This window comes from Pristiophorus japonicus, chromosome 19, assembly GCF_044704955.1.
Source record: "Pristiophorus japonicus isolate sPriJap1 chromosome 19, sPriJap1.hap1, whole genome shotgun sequence".
Classification (NCBI taxonomy): domain Eukaryota; kingdom Metazoa; phylum Chordata; class Chondrichthyes; family Pristiophoridae; genus Pristiophorus; species Pristiophorus japonicus.
The window spans coordinates 45,983,219-46,009,008 of record NC_091995.1 but is presented as its reverse complement, the minus strand read 5'-3'; the positions used below and the strand labels follow the sequence as shown (position 1 = coordinate 46,009,008).

The 25,790-nt window shown below is 43.5% G+C and overlaps 1 protein-coding gene and 1 pseudogene across 1 annotated transcript; both read left to right on the top strand.

Moving 5' to 3' along the window:
• Positions 1–25,790, top strand: part of LOC139230203 (zinc-binding protein A33-like) — a 650,536-nt pseudogene that overhangs the window by 148,950 nt on the left and 475,796 nt on the right.
• On the top strand, positions 1,194–6,000 carry LOC139230443 (probable G-protein coupled receptor 139). Its single transcript, XM_070862276.1, has 2 exons — positions 1,194–1,263; positions 5,198–6,000. The coding sequence occupies exons 1-2, from the start codon at positions 1,194–1,196 to the stop codon at positions 5,998–6,000; spliced, it is 873 nt and encodes a 290-aa protein (XP_070718377.1).

The following is a 25,790-nucleotide window of genomic DNA, read 5'->3' as shown; positions in this document are numbered from 1 at the left end:
CTCTCGGCTATTTGGCTGGATTCATCCGCCAACAAAAATTTCAGTGAGGGTCGCCAATGCGGAATATTCTCGCTGACATCACAAACACACAGAACTCAAGATAGCTCTTATCACAGGAACCTATCAGATGCCTTTATTTATTTACAGCAATGGCTGCATTGCCACAGTAGTCCACGAGGTGGATCAGTCGTCCACTCGGTGGAGCTATATATTACACTATCACCATAAATGATTAAAGTAGTTATCAGCAAGAGTGGTGAAGATATGTGGTCCTCGCACACATTTGATCAAGATGCTGGATCATGGACAGGTTAGGTTTGTTCACATTGATCATATTTTACCTGCAGATGTGGAAGGAGTTGAATGTTAGAATGATTCGATTATTTCTGACTCATCAAATTGTCTTATTACAAGTAGAGTATCAGTAGCTGTGCTTGTGATGTCACAGAGAATATACCACAAATATATGACTGTGGTCTGCACAGTTAATGTCGTCATTACTGTGGGAACAATGGAATTGAATGTAATTTCATGATCATGTATGGCTAAGCGTTTCAGAGGGATCATTCAAATGACATTCGAGGGGACACATGTCGATCTAACTGTTAATCCCTCTTTTACCTCTGCACATTTTCAGAAACTAACATTTCTGCATATCCGTGGACTGCTGAGCTGTATACAACGGACTATATCACTTTCTTTGTGTATCTGAATGCTCTTCGATCTCACCTGTAGCATTGAGGTGCTTAATATACATTAAATATAGCATAAATTAAAGAAGATAGAGGACATCCTTGATGTAAATAGGATCTAGAGAAAGCTATTCCATCATAATGATGTATATTTATTCCATCAAATGCCTCGCATTAAACTATAAATAAATATCCTCAGCTTCAGGAGTCTTGTACCATGACTATTGGAAAGGAGATGTCGAAATAGTTTTTTTGGAACGTATGATGACATTAATATTCTTGACTCCTTACTCTTTCAACGGAGAATATCATTGCAAATATCCCTGATGAGTAGGGGTGAATATGACTCGCCTTAAAGTGTTTGTTCAAATGACAGTAACTAATGAAAATTATTGTGTAATGTCCATGTGTCACTTGAGGTTTCTCTAAGATATAAATAAGACCTGAATTTGAAAGCGGAAGTTTTTCAACACAAACTGGCAACTTCGTTTTTCTCACACAATGGAAAGGCCGATAATCATACAGATAGAAAACATTTACTATCCGATTCTTGCAATAGTTGGTCTTCCTGGTAAGCCTCTTACAATCAGTTAATGCTCATTTTTAACAGTGCTTCACTGTGTCACTGTTCCTGCTGTCGTGTAATGATATTACCTGTTTTTTGATGTGTTTGATTTGCAGAAACTGATTATCGGCATCATAGAAGTAAAGCAAATGGCTCCAAGATTCTGTCATATTTTTAATGTAACAACCTCAGTCGAAGCAGAATTTACTCTGACTACTTAAATTCAGCAATTCAGTAGATATGCCTCGGTCTTAAAGGACAGTCTTGTAGTTTTGTGTCTAAGACAAGTATTAGAATCGGATCGAGTTGCCAAACCAGCAATTGTTAAAGGGATTTCAGTAGCTGCTCAAGAAAAGACAAAGGAAATGTTCTGTTGTATATTTGTGACCCCAGAAGAAACTGAAGATATCCTTCCGTGCCCCACAAAAGATTCCGGCGCACTGCTGGCGCATTGTCGCCTCCTTGGGATTGCATTCCGCCCATTAGCAGATTAGCATCGGAGCCGAATGGTTCCCCTCACTTCCCAACCGGCAGCAGCTCCGGGCTCCCTTCCGCCACAGCTAGCCAGCAGCGGGTAAACAAGGCAGGAAGCCGAACCTCTGGCGCTGAAATTGGTCTTCCTCAGCAGCGCGAGATGGACTCGGAGGGAATGGGCCGCTCATTTTACACCCCGCCTGATTTTCCTTTTCTTTGAGAGAAATCCGCGCATTGTGAAGCAGACTATCTATTCGCTATGAGTTTATTTTGCGCTACTGGCGAAGAACAATTTCACCACTTACATCTGGCATGCCTTGCATGCAGAAACCTCTTATGATGAAACTCGAAGTTGTTGGTGTATTTATAACATAACTACAGACCACAGTATACATTTTGGTCTACAATACCTCGTCATTTTGAGTCACATTTGTGAAGCGCGGACTGGTGCCGGGGATGTCAATCTAAATATAATTTGTGTCCATTGCCACTAATTTTCTGAGTTGAGACAGCAGCAATGAGCTTTTATCACTGCTACTGGCCATGGAAACCCGTGGGTGCGATGGCCACTATATGTTTGTGCCAGTCGTGGTCATTGATTGCTGGCAATTCGGTAATAGAGCTCATGGAGAACCTGACGCGCTTGATTCTGAAACTGTGATATATTGTGTTACTTTAAGCTGGAGTCAGTTCGTGTTCTGAGGCCGCAAAGCAAAATGAGACAAGTGCTACTAAAGTGTGTTCCAGCTGCTGCTGCATTGTTGTAATTCTAAATGCAAGTGGTGATTTCTCTGGTAACCATGGGATAGATTTTAGTCTTTACATCCGGGGTGTTCTGCATCGTCTGGGCGAAGCTCAAAATGCCAAATCCTCTGCGGAGGACATGTTTCCCTAGAAACAGCGGATTGTCCTCCATTACTATCAATGGAGGAAATTCGGGCGATTTCTGATAATACTTGTGGTCACAACAAACACATTTGCCTTCTTATATACAGGGATAGACGAGTGCTAGCAGAACATAAGAACATAATAATATAAGAAATAGGAGTAGGAGTAGACTATTTGGCCCCGCGAGCCTGCTCCGCCATTCAATAAGATCATGACTGATCATTGATTCAGCTCCACCTCCTGCCCGCTCCCCACCAACCTTTACTACTTTATCGCGCAAAAATCTGTCTATCTACGCCTTAAATATATCCAATGACCTAGCCTCCACAGCTCTCTGGGGCCGAGAATTCCATAGATTTATAACCCTCAGAGAAAATAAATTTCTCCTCATCTTAGTTTTAAACGGGTGGCCCCTTATTCTAAGACTATGTCCCCTAGTTTCAGTTTCCCCTGTGAATGCAAATATCCTTTCTGCATCCACCTTGTCGAGCCCCCTCATTATCTATCGTGTATGTCTCTCACACCCTTCTGATATTCAGTTCCATTGACTTCAATAGAACTCAATATCAAGCGAGGGGTATAACAGGCGGCCGATACGATACCATCCTGTTCAACGCTACTGCCCAAAACCAATTTCTATCCCACAGAGCGGGCTGATGTTTAATACCCAGGCGATGAAGACTACAATCTATCCCAAGTTTCTGTGTGTGGCAGAAATAGAATGACTCCAATAAAACGTCCACTGGTCTGCTCTAAAATCTCACCACAGTCTCAAAAAAGTATCATTGTAATCCGGGAGAAACAGTGTAAAGGTTTAAGGTTATCAGAGGAGATCTGACGATCCCTCCCCAGTAATTGTATTCAATAATGTTGCTGCACACATTAAATCCCTGATGCCCTGGTCATTTCCACCTCCAAAAATGCGATGAAGGTCAGGTGGGGTTTACAATGGGCAGGGCGCCTGCTCCTTACATTATCATCCGTGTGTTAAAGGTGAGAATTTCCCTCTTTGCTGTTTGTTCTTTCTCCCCGTTTGATAACCTGAGAAATAAATAATTCAAAGCAATAATAAACGTTAATTCATGTGCCAGTAGATATTTTTTAAAGATTGTTTGTTACTGAAGTTAGTTCATACATCAGGCGCAAAACAGGGAATAGATCTATTGTGAGACAGCAATTATATACGTTGTCCATATTGTCAGATAAATTTTCTGCTCTATGTTTCTACAAAGTGCAGTTCCAAAAGCTTAAATATCCGCTCCGATTAGTGGTTTGGGTCTGAGAGAAGACTTATTGGCTTTTACATTATTCGGCTAACACTAGACGCCAAAGAACAGTTTATATGTCGTACATGGTGGACAATATTTACACGTTGATTAAATTACACAGCTCGAAATACATCTGGGAGGAATGTTGAGAAATTCTTTAAGACGGTCATCTCAAGTAGCAGCAGGTATCTGGGGGGTAGACATCCTTGGGCGGAATGGCCTGTTATATACCCCTCCCAATATTCAGCTCCATTGGTCTAAGGAAATGGACATCGAGCGGGCAGATAATGGGCGGCCCCCGCATTACCCCCGAGGTGATCCTGCTTTTATTTGCACAGCATAGTTATTATTTCTGTATTAATAGCTATTGTACAATATTAATAAACTAAATTACAAATGCGCTTTAAAGGTTTGCATCTGAGGCAAACCAGAGTCCACATTTCTAATAATATCGGATATATCATAAAATTCCCTCCGTCCATGCTCAGACTCAATTTCGCTCGTCATTTAACTGGTTACTTTGATGTAAGAGATTCGGGTGACTTATAGTTGGGACACAATCCATAACAAAATGTTTCTTATTATATTGTGCATATGAAGCAATGTGTCACTGAGAAAGCTTTATTTTCTGTTCATTTGCTGAGGAAAAGCACTGGAAGGACACCTGGTAGGAATTGGAACCTGCTCCCCAAAGATTGAACAATTGAATATTGCAGTCAGAATCGTGTTATCGCCCTGAAACCTACATTGCATGATTATTGAGGATATTTGCAATAAGCAGATACTGGGGTAAATTTTCAATCTGAAGTTTCGCTTAAAACTGGCGATCAGGGTTTGGCCATCCGATATTGTCTGTCAGTGGTTCCGCAACGCCGGTTTACACCAGGAAGGACAGATGGAAAGCTTCACCGTGATGTGTCTGGAGGGACAGGGATAAGCAAATCAGCCGCCCGTGTTGCACCTAGCTGGACATTCCTTTATGTTGAAGTGAAATAAAATGAAACTCAGGTTGATTCAATTGTGGCCGCCAGTCGGAAAAGCCCATTGTTGGCCCGGTAGAAAGTTGAAAATCAAATCATTCACTGTAACATTTTGTTCCTTTGATGTAACTCAGAATAAGTTATCGACGTGTACGCATAAATAAATATATCTTCTAAGAATTACTAGTATCATCTGATCGATTGGGAGAAATAAAGAGAGAGAGATTTGAGTGATAAGAAATCTTTCCATGAATTTCATACACATTTATCTCGACTGATCATCCTGTCAGGTTAGGGAGAGTTAGTAATTTGATTTCCTCTTTTTTGCAGCTAATTTGGTGACAATCGTCATTCTCTCCCGTGGAAAGTGCGGTCTCTCCAAATGCATCAGCCGTTACCTGGTGTCCATGGCAGCGGCTGATCTAATGGTCCTAATATTTGAAGTGGTTCTGTATAAGATTAAAGATTCTTATTTTCCATATTCATTCCTGAACTATACTCCGATTTGTAGTCTCAATCTCGCCATGCTTTTTGTTTCCATTGATTGCTCTGTCTGGCTAACGGTGGCTTTCACATTTGATCGATGTGTCGCTATTTGTTACCAAACGTTGCGAACAAAATATTGCACCGAAAAAACTGCGGCTGTGGTGATAGCAGTGGTGTGTTCATTAAGCATATTAGAAAATATTCCAATCTACTTTGTATATGAACCACGGGAAATAATTGACAATGTACCATGGTCCTGCTATGTAAAATCAAGTTGCTACACCATACCCATATGGGTAGCATTTTTGTGGTTGGAAACCATTTTAACCCTATTTGCTCCATTTGTGTTGATCATGCTGCTGAATTCCCTGACCATTAGGCACATTGTATTGGCCAATAGAGTGAGGATGGGACTCCAAGGAAACATCAAGGTTCAGAATCACAGTGATCCAGAGATGGAGAACCGAAGGAAATCGATCATTTTGCTGCTCGCTATATCTGGCAGTTTGTTATTGTTATGGATGGTAATTTTCATAGTTTTCATATGTGTGCAATTTACAAATGTTCAATTTTTAGAAGTAGATTACAGCAACTCTTTTACCATTGCAGAACTATCTGGATACATGCTGAGATGTTTGAGTTCTTGAACTAACATGTTTATTTATGCAGTATCCCAGAGAAAATTCAGAGAGGAATTGAAGAATGTGATTGACCGTCCCCTGGCTCTCATTGCTAATTTACTGAAATGAGTTAAATTGTAATTACATTAAAATGTAATTACATCCATTGTAAACGAGGAGAAGTTGTTCAATGGATAGCAGCAAACAGGAATCTCCGAAAGCAAATGGGGCTGTCATCGGGTCCTCATATTAGATGTGATATTTTCAGAGATCAAAGATGCTTGGGTATTATTAACTCTTGCGACATTGTAAGACATGCGATAGCGGACCTGAAAAAATAAAAAAATTCAGATCCGAAATAAAATCAATTAGACAAATATATCTGTTGCTTTCAATTGATCTAAACTCTACAGCGGTTTCGTTATCCCTCAAGCCCCACTCCCGTCAGTAACACATGTAGTTATCTGTTGAAACAGCTGACTGTTCCCCACAACTGATTAATTCTGTAAATAATCCCCTGTGCATTTTATTCTTTCAGTGATAAGGTCCTAACTGAACTGCCATTTTTTTCCCAAGCTATGAATATACACTGTTTGCTCATAATTTATATTAACGATTTAGACTTTGGAATCAAAAGCTCAATTTCTAAATGTGCGAACGACAACACATTCTGGGAGGAGATAGTAACTGTTGAGAGAGACTGCAACAAATTACAAGAACACATCATAAGTGTGTAGCGGGCATTTAATTGCCAAATTAATTTTAACAGATAAGTGTGAGATTTCACAATTGGGTAAGAAAACTTAGGAGGTGAAATATTACTGAGAAAATAATAATCTAAATGGGGTAATTGAGCAAAGGGGTCTGGGAGTATAAATGCACAAATCACTTAAAGTTGTGAGGCAGGACAATACTGCCATAATAAAAGCAAACCAAGCACTCTGGTTTATTTTTAGCGGGATAGAATTGAAAACAAGGGAAAGTTATGCTAAACTTGTATGGAACCTTGAATCGACAAGACTTGGAGTACTCGGCACATCTTTGGTCATCATATCTTAAAAAAGAATATAGCAGCACTGGAGAGTGTGCAAAAAATACAAGGATGATACACGAATTGTGAGGTTATTCATATCAGGAAATGATGAACAGGCTGGGTCTCCTTCTACTTGTGTTTCCTAACGGAGGGCTTTGAAATTAGGAAAGGTTTTTAATAGAGTAGACAGAGAGAGAGAGGCGAATAATATGGAGGCATTAAGGGAAATCTAGATAAGCATATGAGGGAGAAAGGTATGGAGGGTTTTGCTGATAGACCTATATCAGGAAGGATGAGAGGAGTTTTGACTGGAGCCGAAACGCCAGCATGGACTGCTTCGACCGAATGGACGATTTCTGTGCTGTATATTTTATGTAATTCTGTGCAAACCCGGAGTTCAGATCTCAAGTCAGCATTAAAGATAAGGCAAAACTAAGAAGTGAAGTCACAATGGAAATTTACTTCAAGTCAACAAAATGGGATGTGGACTGAGGCAATATATTGGTCTACATATATTGGTTCCTTCCACTAAAGTTGCCTTCTTTGATCTACAATTAGAGAGATTAAATTAGCCGACTGCATCGGGTCTCAGTCCATATCCATTCACTTTAAAACTAGGCTGCTCTCTTCAATAAACATCATTTTCCCCCTTAATTATTTCCAACAAAGGCAAAAAAAAGCAAAGATATCCCATCAGATTCGATGTTTCTCCTTGCACAGACTGTCAGGTCTGCACAGTAAATATCATCACTGGCGTGGCGAATTTTCATAATAGCAACAATAGAATTCTAGCAATGATGCAGTTTGGTTAATATATAAATCATATGTTCCTTCCTATTTGAAAACATGCAACGTAAAACTAAAAAAAAATTTAATTTTGTTACAGCATCACAGCAAACAAATTCCATGAATCTTTCCCAACATGCACAATTTATCATCATCATAGGCAGTCCCTCGGAATCGAGGGAGACTTGCTTCCACTCTAAAAATGAGTCCTTAGGTGGCTGAACAATCCAACAGGAGATCCACAGTCCCTGTCACAGGTGGGACAGATAGTCGATGAGGGAAAGGGTGGGTGGGACTGGTTTGCCACAAGCTCTTTCCGCTGCCTGCACTTGGTTTCTTCATGCTCTCGGCGGCGAGTCTCGAGGTGCTCAGCCCCCTCCCACATGCACTTCCTCCACTTAGGGCAGTCTTTGGCCAGGGACTCCCAGGTGTCAGTGGGGATGTTGCACTTTAGCAGGGAGGCTTTGAGGGTATCCTTGTAATGTTTCCTCTGCCCACCTTTGGCTCATTTGCCGTGAAGGAGTTCTGAGTAGAGCGCTTGCTTTGGGAGTCTCACATCTGGCCTGCCCAGCGGAGCTGATCAAGTATGGTCAGTGCTTCAATGCTGGGGATGTTGGCCTGGTCGGGGACACTAACGTTGCTATGTCTGTCCTCCCAGGTGATTTGCAGGATCTTGCAGAGACATCACTGGCGATATTCCTCCAGCGACTTGAGGTGTCTGCTGTACATGGTCCATGTCTCTGAGCCATACAGGAGGGCGGTTATTACTACAGCCCTGTAGACCATGAGCTTGGTAGCAGATTTGAGGGCCTGGTCTTCCAACACTCATTTCCTCAGGTGGTCGAAGGCTGCACTGGTGCACTGGAGGCGGTGTTGAATCTCATTGTCCATGTCTGCATTGCTGATAAGAGGCTCCCCAGGTATGGGAAATGGTCCATGTTGTCCAGCTCGGGCTGTAGATCTTGATTACTGGGGGGCAGTGCTGTGCGGTGAGGACAGGCTGGTGGAGGACCTCTGTAGTGTGGATTTTTTGTGTAAGACCCATGCTTTCGTATGCCTCAGTAAATATGTTGACTATGACTTGGAGTTCCGCCTCTGTATGTGTGCAGACCGAGGTGCCATCCACATACTGTAGCTCGATGACAAATTCTGGGGTGGACTTGGACCCGGCCTAGAGATGGTGAAGGTGAAACAGGTTCCCACTGGTTCTGTAGTTTTGTTCCACTCCACCGGGGAGCTTGTTGACTGTGAGGTGGAGCATGGCAGCGAGGAAGATTGAGAAGAGGGCTGGGGCGATGACGCAGCCTGTTTGACCCCGGTCCGGATGTGGATTGGGTCTGTGATGGATCCATTCGTAAGGATCACGGCCTGCATGTCGTCGTGGAGCAGGCGGAGGTTGGTGACATATTTTTAGGGCATCCGAAATGGAGGAGGACCTCCATAGATCCTCGCGGTTGACAGTGTCAAAGGCCTTTGTAAGGTCGAAGAAGGCCATGTATAAGAGCTGGCGCTGCTCGCTGCATTTTTCCTGCAGCTGTCGCACTGTAAAAATCATTTTCTGAGGGCCGCTACTATCATTTCAAAGAGGGAAGCGGAGAAGATTTCCGAAAATAATGGAATGGAGCTGAGACGAATTGTAATGGCTGAAATCGCTGCCCTCACTGGGATCAGCAACCTCACTTCCAGCTGGCATTGTAAATTTCGGGAACACGTTTGGAGAGGACTTTTGGAAAGTTTATTTAAATAGCCTTCTAGTAGCACAAAGTGGACAATCTAACTTTTATATTCAAAACTATGAGCTCTTCCCGCCACATGCCAAACATCCCCTTGCAACCCCAGTGTCTGCTGCTGTAAGAATTGTAATCCCTTTGGGAAACAATCTGAATGTACATCATAATTTTAATATAACTCGCAGCAAAATTCATCGTTGACCAAATGGTGAAATAACCAAAAAGGTGATGAGCATTAGGGGAATGTTCCATATTTCTAAAATAACTCGGCTTCAGGCAGGGCTATTTGCCATTAACCCAAGGGGTGTTACCGGGTCCCGCTCCAAATTCCGGCTACACTGCCAGCGGGAAGTTTCCCTTTTGCCTTCTACTGCTATCGAGGAGGAGTGTGAAATATTAAATAAAATAAACATAGTTTGAGATGAGATATTAAGGGGTTAGGCAGCTTTGAAAGTGGATAAGTCCCCAGGCCCAGATGAAATGTATCCCAGGCTGTTAAGCGAAGCAAAATATGAAATAGCAGAGGTTTTGGCAATCATTTTACAATGCTCTCTGGATTCAGGTGTGGTGGGAAAATTATTGGAAAAAATCCTGAAGATAGGATAGGATGTATATTCATAAAGACACGGATTAATCACGAACAGTCAGCAAGGATTTGTTCAGGGAAGTTCGTGCCTGACTAACTTGATTGAATTTTTTGAGGAGCTAACCAGGAGGGTCGATGGGCAGTGCATATGATGTAGTGTATATGGATTTCAGCAAAGCTTTGGATAAGTTCCCACATGGCAGACTAGTCACGAAAGTATAAGCCCATGGGATCCAGGGCAAAGTGGTAAGTTCGATGCAAATTGGATCAGAGGCAGGAAGCAAAGGGTAATGGTTGATGGGTGTTTTTGTGACTGGAAGGCTGTTTCCAGTGGGGTTCCGCAAGGCTCAGTACTAGGTCCCTTGCTTTTTTTGGTAAACATCAATGATCTAGATGAATATAGGGGCTATGTTAAGAAGTTTGCAGATGATACTAAAATCGGCTGTGTAATTGATAATGATGAAGAAAGCTGCCGACTGCAGTAAGATATCAATCAATTGGTCAGGTGGGCAGAACAATGGCAAATGGAATTTAATCTGGAGAAGTGTGAGGTAATGCATTTGGGGAGGGCTAACAAGGAACGGGAATAAACATTAAATGGCAAGACACTGAGATTTGGAGAGAAACAAAGGGACATTGGAATGCATGTCCATAGATCTCTGAAGGTAGTAGGCCAGGTAGATACTGGCCCAGAAATTGCGGCCTCCCTGAGCCCGTACAATGGTTCTAACGACCTGGGAAGATATCGGAAAAGCCGGTTGTCAGCACACAATGCTCATGTGCTGAAAACTGGCTTTGCCGATCTGTCAAGCTGGAGCTTGACAGATGATCTGCATCTCAGGAGCGAGGTCATTTGCTTGGGCAGATTGTGGTATTTACCCATATCTTCCTCAGCAAATGTCCTCAAAAACCTTGCACCTGAAAAAGAAGGCACATATCCTACAGGCATAAGTGTTTAAAACCATACACATAAACTTTAATTAAATAAACACATTTTATTGTTAAAAACTCTGCCCACGAAGGTAAGTTTAGGTTTAACCCGAATTACTAAACTTTTTTTAAAAATAGGAAAAATATTGTTTTTTTCTAAGGCATTTATTAACTTTAATTTCAATTAATTGTAATTATGAGTTCTGTTTTTTATTTTTTATTAGTGTGTTTGTTTTTTTCTCATTAATCACAATGAGATACGGACAGGAGTGTGCTTCGCAGCACGGGAAGAGAAGGCCTCCCCAATGGAATTGCAGTCTCCTTCCGGACCACCAGGTAAGTTCGGAGAAATGTTTCAGGTTGGAGGCAATTGCCCGCAGGATGCCTCCGACCGCAATTTCCAGGCCAAGGTGGTGACGAAGGCATAGGAATGCTTGCCTTTATTAGCCGAGGCATAGAATATAAGAGCAGGGGGGTTATGCTTGAACTATATAAAACACTGGTTAGGCCACAGCTGGAGAATTGCGTGCAGTTCTAGTCACCGCATTGCAGGAAGGACGTGATTGCACTGGAGAGGGTACAGGCGAGATTTACAAGGATGTTGTCGGAACTGGAGAATCTTAGCTAGGAGGGCAAATTGAAGAGGCTGTGTTTGTTTTCCTTGGAACAGAGGAGGCTGAGGGGAGACCTTATTGAGGTGTATAAAATTATGAGGGGCCTAGATATAGTGGATAGATGGGGCCGATTTCCTTTACAGAGGGGTCAACAACAAGGGGACATACATTTAAAGTAATTGGTAGAGGTTTTGAGGGGGGAGGGGTTTAAGAGGAAATTTCTTCATGCACAGGATTGTTGGCATCTGGAACTCACTGCCTAAAAGTGTCGTAGAGGCAGAAACCCTCACCACATTTAAAAATTACATGGATGGGCATTTGAAGTGCTATAACCTGCAGGGCTATGGACCTAAAGTTGGAATGTGGGACTCGGCTGGATAGCCTCTTGTTCGTCAGCATGGACACGATAGGCCGAAATGGCCTGCTTCCATGCTGTTAACTTCAATAATTGTATGAACTAACTGATCATCACATCTGGTACTTTTGTAATGTTGTGGACCCTAGCTCTTATATATTACATCTGTATACAAATGACAGCCTCGGAGTTTTTGCAGACGGATCACACCGATCCTTTCATCATTATGGAAAAAATATGATATCTGCTTCAGCGGCTCAGTACCTGCACTAACACCTTTATTATGCAGTGCCCCAGACTAAATACAGAGAGGAGTTAATGAACTCGGTTAAAAGTCCCTTCACGCTAATTATTAACTGAATGAAATATTGATGTGAGAGGGTACAGAGGAGATTTACGAGGATGTTGCCGGGTCGGGAGAATCTTAGCTATGAGGACTGATTGAACAGACTGGATTTGTTTCCCTTGCAACAGAGGAGGCTGAGGGAGACCTCATTGAGGTGAATAAAATTATGAGGGGCCTAAATACCGTGAATAATTTCATGGCTGACTGGAACCCACATTGGTTCATAATCTTATCTTCACAAAAGGGAGCAAATTGCACAATAACGGGTAGATTTTTAATTGAAAAAAAATCCCGTTCGATACTGGGCGAGTGATCAGCTCCAACACACATCTGCCCCCCGGTGGAAGTGTAGATCTACCCTGAGGATTCACAATGTAGACTCAGAATGTAGTGCTTCTCAGAAGGGGTGATAGACAATCTGTACGTCTTTCGCACCATGCTAGATTTCACGGAAATTGGATGCCTGTATCACCTGTCATTCACTATCGCCCGTTTCGGTTTACTGGCAAAGTTCAATCTCTTCCCCAAGTTTGTGTTCGCAAAATATTCCTCGACACAAAACTTTATCAGCGGTGTAAATCTCTTCATAGTATCAATTTCCCCTCATTGAACACGTCAGAAGCTATTGAGGAACAGGAGTGACACAGTGCGGGGTTTGCACTCCGTGCGTTGCCCGACGAAGCTGGGTTGGGAGGGACGCTTTTGCAAACGCGGGGCAATTTTAACGTGCCTCGCCTGGTGGGTAGGTCACGGAATTGGTGGAATATCGGGTTTACAACCCGATAGGTATTACTCTCTGTTTACTTTAATGGAAACGTTTGTTTTAAATGAGGCGTGAAACCGACACTGCGCCCAATTAGAGCAGTTTCCCGATGGGCGTGTCAGGGTGAAGCACAGACTCGGAGGGACACTCCCAATTTCGCATCAGTGACTCGCATCGACCCCAAAGATCCATGGTAAATGTCGCTTTAGAAATTCCCTTTCCCGTATACCCTGAAAAACAAAGGCATTTCGCCGCATTCTTATTTTTTTTTCTTTCAGGTGAAGATTTATTCAGTAAATTTTTATTTCTTGAACCAGCAATGAAAATGTAATGGTTGCTCTGAGAACATCTTCTCTGGGATAGTTCAGTTGATGTCAAGATTTTTTTCCACTTCACCTCATCTGGGAGTAAAAGTATTTTTGATTCAGGCGAATGAGTAATCCTCATCTCAATATTAAATTGAGACAAGCCTTTAGCAGCAGTATGTGTCCCGCAGGACAGAAATGCAAGGCGAATAATTTTCACTGTTGACAATAATGTAAAACTGTTGATATTAGACACCCCATTATAAACCTCGCCCGATTTTCATGTCGACTGTCTTCCATGGAACGGAAAAGCGGGATGGTGAATGATGTGCTGCCGATCCGATATCGCCTATTTAATACTATTGCAAACAGTTAACATTTCCACAAATTAGTGAAGAAAATAAAAAGCATGTTGTAAAAATTGGAGCTCATGTCCGTTTTACAAGCACAAGGAAGGCCAATTTCAGAGAGTCATGTCCTGCGTCCAATCAGCACCAGAGTTAGCGGCACTGCCGTATTTTCATAGTCGGCTGCTCAGGCATCCAGTGCGCCGGCCTAAAACAGGCGGGAGGCTCGATACATATGTAAATGCAGGCCGAACGTCTGTTTCAGGACCCCTGCACTAAATTGGACACAATGTCTGGAGCAGGCTCTGGACTTTCTCTGCTGGTGATCCTTCATCGGTCGCAGCAGCCTAGAAATCAACAACAACAACAACTTACATTTCTACAGCGAGTTTAAATCAGTAAAACATCCCAAGGCACTACACAGGAGCGACTGTCAGACAACATTTGACACCAAGCCAGGTAACACAATATTGGGACAGGGCACCAAAAGCATGGTCAAACAGGTAGGTTTAAAGTGGCGTCATAAAGGAGGAGAGGGAGAGGTGTAACGTAGAAATATAGAAACATAGAAAATAGGTGCAGGAGCAGGCCATTCAGCCCTTCGAGCCTGCACCACCATTCAATATCATCATGGCTGATCATGCAACTTCAGTACCGCACTCCTCCCTTCTGTCCATACCCCCTGATCCCTTTAGCTGTAAGGGCCACACCTAACTCCCTTTTGAAGATATCCAACGAACTGGACACGACAACGTTCTGTGGTAGAGAATTTCATAGGTTCATAATTCTCAGAGAAAAATTTTTCTCCTCATCTCGGTCCTGTGTGGCTTAGCCCTAATCCTTAGACTGTGACCCCTGGTTCTGGACTTCCCCAACATCGGGAACATTCTTCCAGCATCTAACCTGTCCAATCCCGTCAGAATTGTATCTGCATCGATGAGTTCCCCTCTCATTCTTCTAAATTCCAGGGAATATAAACCCAGTTGATCCAGTCTTTCTTCATATGTCAGTCCTGCCATCCCGGGAATCAGTCTGGTGAACTTTCGCTGCACTCCCTCAATAGCAAGAATGTCCTTCCACAGATTAGGAGACCAAAATTACACACAATACTCAAGGTGTGGTCTCACCAATGTCCTGTCCAACTGCAGCAAGACCTCCCTGCTCCTACACTCAAATCCTCACGCTAGGAAGGCCAACATGCCATTTGCTTTCTTTACTGCCTGCTGTACCTGCCTGCCTACTTTCAATGACTGATGTACCATGACCCCCAGGTCTCGTTGCCCCTCCACTTTTACTAATCTGACACCATTCAGATAATAAGCTGCCAAATAAAGTAGATAATCTCACATTTATTCACATTATACTGCATCTGCCATGCATTTGCCCACTGACCTATCCTGCCCAAGTCCCCCTGAAACCTCTTAGCATCCTCCTCACAGCTCACACTCCCACCCAGCTTCGTGTAATCTGAAAACTTGGAGATATTACATTCAATTCCTTCGTCAAAATCATTAATATATAATGTAAATAGCTGGGGTCCCAGCACTGCACCTTGCGGTACCCCACTAGTCACTGTCTGCTATTCTGAAATAGAGATCATGGCAGAAATGCGGCAAATGGGGGTTCGGGGCACAGAATAGCCTAACGCCCAGGGGCAACAGGGGCCTGCCCACACTGAAACGTGTGTGCGCACTAAGTCCATGCAACAGAGCAGGTCTCCAGTCGCCTTGGTTAACCCTTGTCACTGGATAAAGTCCTAGCTCTGTCAAGCCCGTGTGGAGGCTGATGTGCAACAGTCACCACATGTTAAAAAAAATCCATGCACAGGCATCTTTCACCCCGTCAACTGGAGTTCAGGACTGGAACATTGCCTCTTTCATTGAATCATCTGTGAACTCATGTGGAAGCAAGTCATCCGACTTCGAGGGACCACCTATGATGGTATGGGCAGAGCCAATGTTTGAGCAGCTGTCAGTCACAGTAATATATCGATGTTTCTTAGCTTTGTAAATTGTCAAACTTCCACTTGCGCCCAATCACGTATAAAATCTGATGTAACTGTTCGATCAGAGAGAGTCTTTGCTTCACTAAAGTTCTCTCACCTGCATGCTTGTAATAAAGGTTCTCACATCATCGCCTACCCATGACTCTGGGTGGTTTCTTTCCACAACAACTTGGTGTAATCGGCAGGATCTGCCGGTAGTACCGAAAACAGAGCACCGTTCTGGGACCAACAGACAAATAAGGTGAGTACATTAATTTATACCACCCAAGGTTATGTCTGTGGGCACTGAGTGCTCCCTCGGACTAGCGGGGATCTCGAACTAGATGGAGTCCTGGTGACTGTCATCGGAGATATAAGCCGCAATGTTGCGACGGCGAAGGTCAGGGAACCGGCGGAGCGAGCTCAAAGGGTGCCTCTCTGGGGATAGGAGATCCTCGCGATTTATAATTAAATTTCACTGACTATTGGGCTGGACTGGGGAAGGGAGCTCAAAGCGTTTCTCTCTGGAGATGGGAGATCCTCGCTTTTAAAAGTTTGAAAGTTTTCAGTTTGTGCCAAAGTTTGTCTTTTTTGGGTGGTAATTTTCCTGACTGTTTATCTTGAAGACTTTTTCATTTGTCTGGAAGTCCGTCATTTAAAGAAGGACTTAGTGTGCTTGTTTTAGCTCCGCCCACCTTTTCAGACAGAAAGCAGGAAGCTTTTTTCACCTTATTGTCATGGAGGTGGGAATTTTCACGAAAGTTTGGACAAATTGAGTTTTAAAATGTATATTGTGGATCAAGAATTGAATTACATTTGAAGTTAGAAATGCAGGCGTGGATTTATTTTCATGATGAGTTATGGAACTATGAAATGCAAAAAGGACGGCTTGTTTACGGAAGATATACGTCAGCTTTGAAGTTACGGTTGAGATATTGAAACCATTTTCAGGGCTCTTAATTTGAAGTGCAGGTTTAAACCAGGTTTACAAACCTCAGAAATATCCAGATAGCAATATGATAATGGCCGGGTCTGTTTTAGTGGTGTTGCCTGAGGGAAAGTCAGGTCCTCAGAGATCCGTAACAGAGTATCTGTTAAATAAACATGACAAAGTAATAACGAGAATTGAAAACGAAGGCTGGGATCCTGAATGGACACCCAACCAGCAGAAAGAATGGTGGAGTAAGGCAACAAAAACTAAGGAGGGAAAAGATATAATGGTTCATTGACATGTCCACCTGAAAATGAGTAAGATCGGAGCCACACGGGTGAAGGACAAAGAGGAGATAGTGGGAGAGTTAGCTACACGGGAGAAGATAAAGAGGAGAAAGTGGGACAGTTAGTTAAACGGGAGAAGGATAAAGAGGAGATAGTGGGAGAGTTAGCTACACGGGAGAAGGATAAAGATGAGAAAGTGGGACAGTTAGTTACACGGGAGAAGGATAAAGAGGAGATAGTGGGACAGTTAGTTACACGGGAGAAGGATAAAGAGGAGATAGTGTAACAGTTAGCAACACGGGAGAAAGATAAAGAGGAGATAGTGGGACAGTTAGTTACACGGGAGAAGGATAAAGAGGAGATAGTGGAACAGTTAGCTACACGGGAGAAGGAGAAAGAGGAGATAGTGGGACAGTTAGTTACACGGGAGAAGGATAAAGAGGAGATAGTGGAACAGTTAGCTACACGAGAGAAGGATAAAGAGGAGTTAGTGGGACAGTTAGCGACACGGGAGAAGGATAAAGAGGAGATAATGGGACAGTTAGCTACACAGGAGAAGGATAAAGAGGAGATAGTGGGACAGTTAGTTACACGGGAGAAGGATAAAGAGGAGACAGTGAAATAGTTAAAAAAGGTAAAGAAGGTAGGCGCCAAGTGCACCGCTGTAATGAAGACAAGGCCAGTACAAAGTGGAAACAATGATGGAGATGAGGTTGATTAGAATGATTTAGAGCGGCAGGCTGCAACATTGGAACACCATGACGATGTACCGCTGGTTTATGAGGCGAAAAGTGAAGGTCTGTATCCATTATTAGATGAATTGGTCACGACAACAGAACGGGTTAAGACAACCCCAATTGAAAGCCGGCGGAATCAGGTCCAAGACTCAAACGAGCAAAACCCACGGATGCTAATAAAAATCATTCATAAACCCTTTACACCAGGGGAAAAGCAATTAATTTTAGCAAATCTCCAGGTTCTTAGAGTGGCCCATGATAACCCTGAATTTTGGCGGAGATTGGAGGAAATTTAGATATATACCAAATGCATCCAAAGGACACAGATGTCCTAGGGAAGACAAAGTGCCCTAGGAGTGTTTGGGAGACTTATATCACGAATGTTCGGGGTGGAACATGGACAGGATCACAGGACCAAATTGACAAACAAAAATATCAAGTTTCTAAAGAAGAATTAGAGGCACGTTTAGGGGCGGGCCATAGTAATTGGGGGAGCATCATGGGTGTTTTGCAGAAGATTGATGAGACCGGCAAAGAATAGACAGAACGGAAGTTTAAGGCGTATGAGGAATTTTCGGGATTGCCACAAATCCCGGGAGGGACGATGTGGTATTCTTAAAAATGTTAAAGGAGGGATTGAGCTCTGCACATTAAGAAATTTTAGAAATGGGAATTCCGTTCGGGAATACGTATACTGCGGTGGTGGGTTGGGCCAGCGAGGTAGATAGAAAGGAAGAGAAAAAGCCCTCTAGGAGATCAGGCACTATAACGGCCGCTACTGGAGGAGGAAAAGGCAATTGTTTTAACTGTGGGAAACCGGGCTACATGGCAATGGAATGTCCGCATGGAAGAGGTAAAACAATGTGGAGAAAGGGAAGGTCCACGGTGGAATGTGATAACTGCGGGAAAGTGGGTCACACTAAACAACAATGTTACGTGAAGGGCGGGAGGTGCCAAGGACAGGCTCCCTGGCATCAGACAGGGACAGCATCATCTGCATCTGCAATAATTATCCTCACACCAGATCAGATCTTGGAGAGAATTAACCTGACTTTTATGGTGTATAAATAGGTCGCCGCGGTCCCCACAGGCGGCTCAGGCGGCCCCCAGATATACACCACAGCATTGCTGGGTGGCCAACAGTGTGAGATATTGGTGGATACAGCTGTGGCTGTATTGATAACCGATGAAACTTTACCAACTACTAATAAGACATATACATAACTGGGGTAGGAGGCAAATCAGTTAAGGCAAGAAGGAGTGAGTTACAATTGTTGGAATTGGAAGGAATGCTAATACTGGCCCACTTCTGGGTATGTCCAACAAACGAGGGAACAATATCGTGGATTGACATATTACGAGAAGCAGGAGCTATAATTGACCCAAGGCGTGGGGAGGTTGTGAGGCTGGCTGGTCGAGAACCAGAAAGCACAGTCACGGACCGACAGCTGTAGCCGAACATACCGCCTGGGTGGCCACCCCTATGACCCGGTACTTGGCAGCTCAGGGTGTCTTTGGGCTTGTGTGTTCCCAATTTCCTGAGGTATGGGCTCGGCACTTTGGAGGAAGGTCAATATAACACCCGTCGTGGTCGAGTGGGAAACCCACAAACCACATAAACAACATCCTATTAAACCAGAGGCAAGATCAGCTGTGCAGGCAATAGTTCAGGAATTACTGAAGGAAGGTATATTAAAAGAGACCACTTCAACAACAAACTCCCCAGTATAGCTGGTTAGGAAACCAGATGAATCTTGGCACGTTACGATAGATTATACAGTGTTAAATAAATGCATCCCGAGACTGCACCCAATTGTAGTGAGCCAGGTCACAATTTTCAATGGTTTAACCCCAGAACATAACATGTTTACGGTATTGGATGTCTCCAATGGATTTTTGAGCCTGCCCTTGGCTCCGGACTCACAAAGTGAGTTTGTGTTCACCATGGCAGAGCAGCAGTATACTTGGACTCGGCTGCCACAGGGATTACACAATAGTCCCGCTATATTCCAACAAGCAATGACCGAAGCCTTGGCCGGCGTGAACTTGACCCCGTACGGGAGTAAAGTGCTTCAGTATATAAGAGAAAAATAATTTTGAGCAGGAGTAGGTCATTTGACCCCTCGAGCCTGCTGAGCCATGGCTGATCTGATCTTGGGCTCTGTTCCAACTTCCTACCTCTCCCCATAACCTTTTACTCCATTGTCACTCTAACATTTGTCCATCTCCATATTAAATATGTTTAATTACCCAGCCTCCACAGCTCGCCGAGGCAGAGAATTCCACAGATTTAGGACTCTCTGAGAGGGGACATTCCACCTCATCACAGTTAACCCTTATTCTTAGACTATACTCAGTTTAAGTTCTTAATGATGATACCACAAGCGCGCAAGAATGGGAGGTATCCAGGGGGATATAAATTTGAATCTCTGGGAGTGGTCAGAGACAAGTTGGTTTACCGAGTAGGGACACGTGGGTATACTGCACCAGGCAGCATTAATCGCCTCCTTATGACCACGGGCGAGTGGTAGTAACAGTCAAGCCTCTAGAAGGTGCTTCTGGGGCAGTACAACCATCCCCGACCCAGTGGTGTCTTCTGTCTGACAAAACGAACTACCTCCATGGAGGATTGATATGTGTGAATAATTATACTTTCTGTCTCCAAATCTGACTCCTTCACCTTAGGAGACTTCCACCTGGCAGGTAGAGCCCTCAGAGGCCCTGTCTTTAGCCCATGGTGGGATGATGAGCTGGATGTGGATTACACACCAGAGAAGGTGGTTCGGGCAGCGGTGTAGAAGGCACTGATCACAACAATGAGGTACATCCGTCAAAGTCGACAGATCGTCGCTCGGGGACGGGTTCAGGTACAGTTGGCCAAAGAAACGGCCGAGGCAATGGAGGACTCCACCACCAACAGGTCTAAATTGCACCACCAATCAGACCAAATGCAGTTTAATTGGTGGGAGATATGGAGAATGGCAGCCACTATCGCCTCTGTGCTCGTCCTGGTTACCAGTCTGTGCATCTGTTCCTACCAACGACTAACGGTGTCACGAGCAGAGCAGACGGTAATTGTTTCAAACAAAAGGTACGCCCAGTGTCCCAGGGCCTCAAATACTCCTTCCAGATGAAACAGTGATTTACTTGTAATTTATTCAATTAGTATACTGTATTCGCTGCTCACGATGCAGGCTTTACACTGGGGAGACCAAATGTAGATTGGGTGACCGCATGTAGATCACCTCCTTCAGTCTGCAAGTGTGACCCTGAGCTTCCGGTCACCTGTCACTTTAATTCTCCACTCCATTCCCACCCTGACCTCTCTGTACTCGGTCTCCTTCACTGTTCCAACAAAGCTCAACGCAAGCTCGAGGAACTGCATCTCACCTTTCGTTTGGGCACTTTATGGGCTTCTGGACTCAACAGTGAGTTCAAAAATGGCAGAGCTGAACTTTTGCCAATCTTTGGCTCCGTTTCCACCCCCCGCCGCTGCCCCTCCCCCCCCCCTCACCTCAGGGCCTGTTTCTTTCTTTTTTCTCCCAGTCTCTAATGGCAGCAGGTCATTACCCACTATTCACATCCGATCTTGACTCATGTTTTTCCAACTCCTAGCATTGCCAATTGGATTTGGGCCATCATCCATTTTGCCTCTCTAATCTCTCCTGTCTTCCAACCTATCACAGACCTACCATTTTGTTGTTTCTTCGCCCCACCCCTCCCCCTCCCGCTCTTTCAGTGCTTGTTAAGAATATGTTCTTTCCGAACACTCACCAGTTCTGACGAAGGGTCATCGACCCAAAATGTTAATTCTGCTTCCTCTCCACAGAGGCTGAGATATCCAGCATTTTCTGTTTTTACCCCAGTGTCCATAGCCACAGACCCGCACCCAGAGAAGGAGGTACCAATGAATCCGTATGTCATATAGCTCTGTCCTGTATATGGTTTCAGCCCAGTCAATGTCACCAGGGCATCAGTGAAGCGGTAAGAAAAACTTGAAAGTTATGAATTCGATACCCGTGGGAGTCCAGTTGGATCCCTGGACAATCTCACAGGTAGAGATTCGGGTCTAGGTGTGTCCTACCTGAATCAGACAAGGTCTGATCGCGGGGGCTGGGCGGGGGTTAACAGGAGGGGCTGACGTGGCGACTTCAAGGGTCTGGAGCTGGCTTAAGGGGCTAATAAGATAGTCGCGTTGCTTAATTTGCTGATCTGATGAGAACCACTGATTATTCCAGCACGTGTAAGTAAGAATTATCTTTTAATGGATGCTGTAGCTATGTTCGTAACAAGCCATTATAATCTCAAGGCATGACGGGAAGCTTGGCCATTTTTAGCTAAAAAATGTTCTCACATCAAATCCTACCCATATCTCCAGGTGGTTTCTTTCCACAACACCTGTGAAGCCTTGTAAGAATATTGTATGTTTCAATGAGATCACCTCTCATTCTTTTAAACTCTGGAAAATACAGGCCGAGTATACTCGATTTCTTCTCATAAGACAATACCCGCATCCCTGTAATCAGTCTTGTGAACCACCATTGTACTTCTCTGTGGTAAGTAGATCCTTAAATAGGTAAGGGTATCAAAACAGTACATAATAGTTCAGGTGCGGTCTCATTATGCTAGTTTATTACCCCCAATCCCAAAAGCCCTAATTTTGTTTAATTATCTCTTGAGTGGCATCATATTGAATGGAGCTGGAGTAGAACTAAACTACAGAACCAGTGGGAACCTGTTCAACCTTCGGTGTCTCCAGGCCAGATCCAAGGCCGTCCCAACCTCTGTTGTCGAGCTACAGTATGCAGATGACGCTTGCCTCTGACATATTCAGAGACTGAACTCCAAATCATTGTCAACAGCTTCACTGGGCTGTACGAAAGCCTGGTCCTTACACTAAAGATCTGTAAGAAAATGTCCTCCACCAACCTGATACTGCCACACAGCACTGCCCCCCAGTCATCAAGGTAAACGGGTTGGACAAGGTGGACCACTTTCCATACCTTGGGAGCACATTATCAGCAAGGGCCAACATCAACGACGAGTTTCAACACCATCTACAGTGCACCAGTGCAGCTTTCGGCTGCCTGAGGAAGAGAATGTTCGAAATCATGCCCTCAAATCTGGTACCAAGGTCATGGTCTACAGGGCTATAGTGATACCCGCCCTCCTGTATGGCTCAGAGACGTGGACCGTATACAGGAGACACGTCAAGTCGCTGGAGAAATACCACGAATGATGTCTCTGCAAGACCCTGCAAATCACGACAGATATGCCAACATTAGCATTCTCGATCAGGCCAACATCTCCAGCATCGAAGCACTGACCACACTCAACCAGCTCCTTTGTGTGGGCCACATTGTTTGCATTCCTGACACAAGACTCCCCAAGCAAGCGCTCTACTCGGAGCTCCTACATGGCAAGCGAACCCCAGGTGGGCAGCAAAAACGTTTCCAGGACACCCTCAAATATCCTCCTTGATAAAATACAACATCCCCACCGACACCTGGGAATCATTGGCCAAAGACCACCCTAAGTGGAGGAGGAGCAACCGGAAGGGCACTAAGCACCTCGAGTCTCGTCACCGAGAGCATGTGGAAATCGAACGCAGGCAGCGGAAGGAGCGTGCGGCAATCCAGTCTTCCCATCCACCCTTTCCTACAACGACTGTCTGTCCCACCTGTGACAGAGACTGTAATTCCCGTATTGGACTGTTCAGTAACCCAAGAACTGACTTTTAGAGCGGAAGCAATTCTTCCTCGATTTCGAGGGACTGCCTATAATGATGATATAATTGCAATAATATGTCTTTACTTATGACACTGAAATCCTCTTGTAATAAAGGCTAACATACCATTTGCTTTCTAAATTGCTTGCTGTTCCTGCATGTTCACTTTCAGTGATTCTTGTACAAGGACACCCAGGTCCCGCAGAACAACAACATTTCCCAATCTCTCAACATTTAAAAAAGACTCTGCTTTTCTATTTCTCCTCCAAAGCCGATGACTTCACATTTCTCGACATTATATTCCATTTGCCATGTTCGTGGCCATTCACTTAACCTGTCTATATCGACTTGAAGCCTCTTTGCATCATCCTTACAACTTATTTTCTACACAGCGTTGTACAATCAGCAAATTTGAATATATTACATTTGGTCCCTTCATCCAAATCATTGATACAGATTGTGAATAGCTGGGGCCCAAGCAGCGATGCTTGCGGTTCCCCACTAGTTACAGCATGCCATCCTGAAAATTACCCGTTATTCCTATTCTCTGTTTTCTGTCCATTAACCAATCCTCAAACTATGCTCGTATATTACCCCCAATCCCACGAGCCCTAATTATGTTCAATAACTTCTTGTCTGGCACATTATTGAATGCCTTCTGAAAATCCAAATACACCACATTCACTGGTTCCACCGTACCTATTCTACTAGTTACAACCAACATATTTGACAAACATGATTTCCCTTTCATAAATCCATATTAACTTTGCCCAATGCTATTATTGAAATCTAAGTGCCCTGTTACCGTGTTCTTAATAATAGATTCCAGCAGTTTCCCTACGACTGATGTCAATGTAACTGGTCTTTAATTTCACGTTTTCTCTCCCTCTCCTTTCTTAAATAGCGGGGTAACATTCGATAACTTCTAATCTGCGGGAACCATTCTAGAATGTATTGCATTTTGGAAGATGACAACCACTGCATCCCCTATCTGTATCGCCACCTCTTTCAAATTCCAAGGATGTCGGCCTTCAGATCCATGGGATTTATCATCTTTCAGTCACATTTATTTCTCCAGTACTACTTTTTTACTAATTCTTCAGATCCAGGGGATTTATCATCTTTCAGTCACATTTATTTCTCCAGTACTACTTTTTTACTAATTCTTTCTGTTCCTCATTCTCGCTCGACCCTTGCTTCTCGATGATTCCTGGGGGGGTTGTTCATGTCTTCTTCCGTGAAGACAGACACAAAGTATTTGTTTAATTTCCCTGCCATTTCCTCATTCCTCATTTTAATTTCTCCTGTCTGAGCCTGTAAGGGACCTACATTTACTTTCGTAGATCTTTTCTTTTTTTTCACATACCTATAGAAGACTTTACCATCTGTTTTTATGTCTCTCGCAAGTTTACTCTCATATTCTCTTTTTCCTTCCTTGATCAATTTCTTGGTACTCCTTTGCTGAATTTTAACATCCTTCAAATCCTCAGGCTTACTGCTCATTTTGGCAACATTATAAGCCTCTCCCTTTGATATAATACTAACTTTAACTGATCTTGTTTGCCAGGGTTGGACCCCTGTTCCTGTGCGGTTTTTGGTACCTTAAAAGAATGTATGTTTTTTGTAAATTATATATTAATTCTTTAAATACTAGCCATTGCTTGTATCCCTTTTAATGTAGTTCCCAATCTACTGTAGCCTACTCGCCCCTCATACCTACGAAGTTTGCTTTCTTTAGACTTAAGACTTTAGTTTCGGATTTAACTAAATCACTTTCAAACTCAATAAAACATTCTATCATATTATGTTCATTCATCCCTAAATGCCGCTTTACTACAAGGTTATTAATTAACCCTTTATCATTGCACAATACGAAATCTGAAATATCCTGTTCCCTCGTTGGTTGCTCAACATACTGACCTGGAAACCATCGCATATACATTCCATGAATTCGTCCTCTACACTATTACTGCATATTTGTTTTGCCCAGTCTATATGTAGACTAAAGCATGTATCTGAAGAAATTGCGAATTATTAACGAAATAATGTATTTATAAAAGAAGTATTTTGCCAGCTCAGCAGACACAGAGAGCGACGTTTCGTTCGAGGTCAGAACACAAACAACGGGCCTTCCAGCAGACATGACAAGACTGATAACCGAGGTAGCAAGAAGCTGTAGGATATGAAAACTGTCTATAGATGAACAACAAGGCATTTAGAACAGAGATAATGAAAAATTTGACTTCTTGAGGATGGGAGGGAACTTTCAGAGGTAGTCACTCCCCTGTAATTGGACCATGAAATGGGTAAAAATGATTGATGCACGACATCAACGGACCCTCTGAAACAAATTAT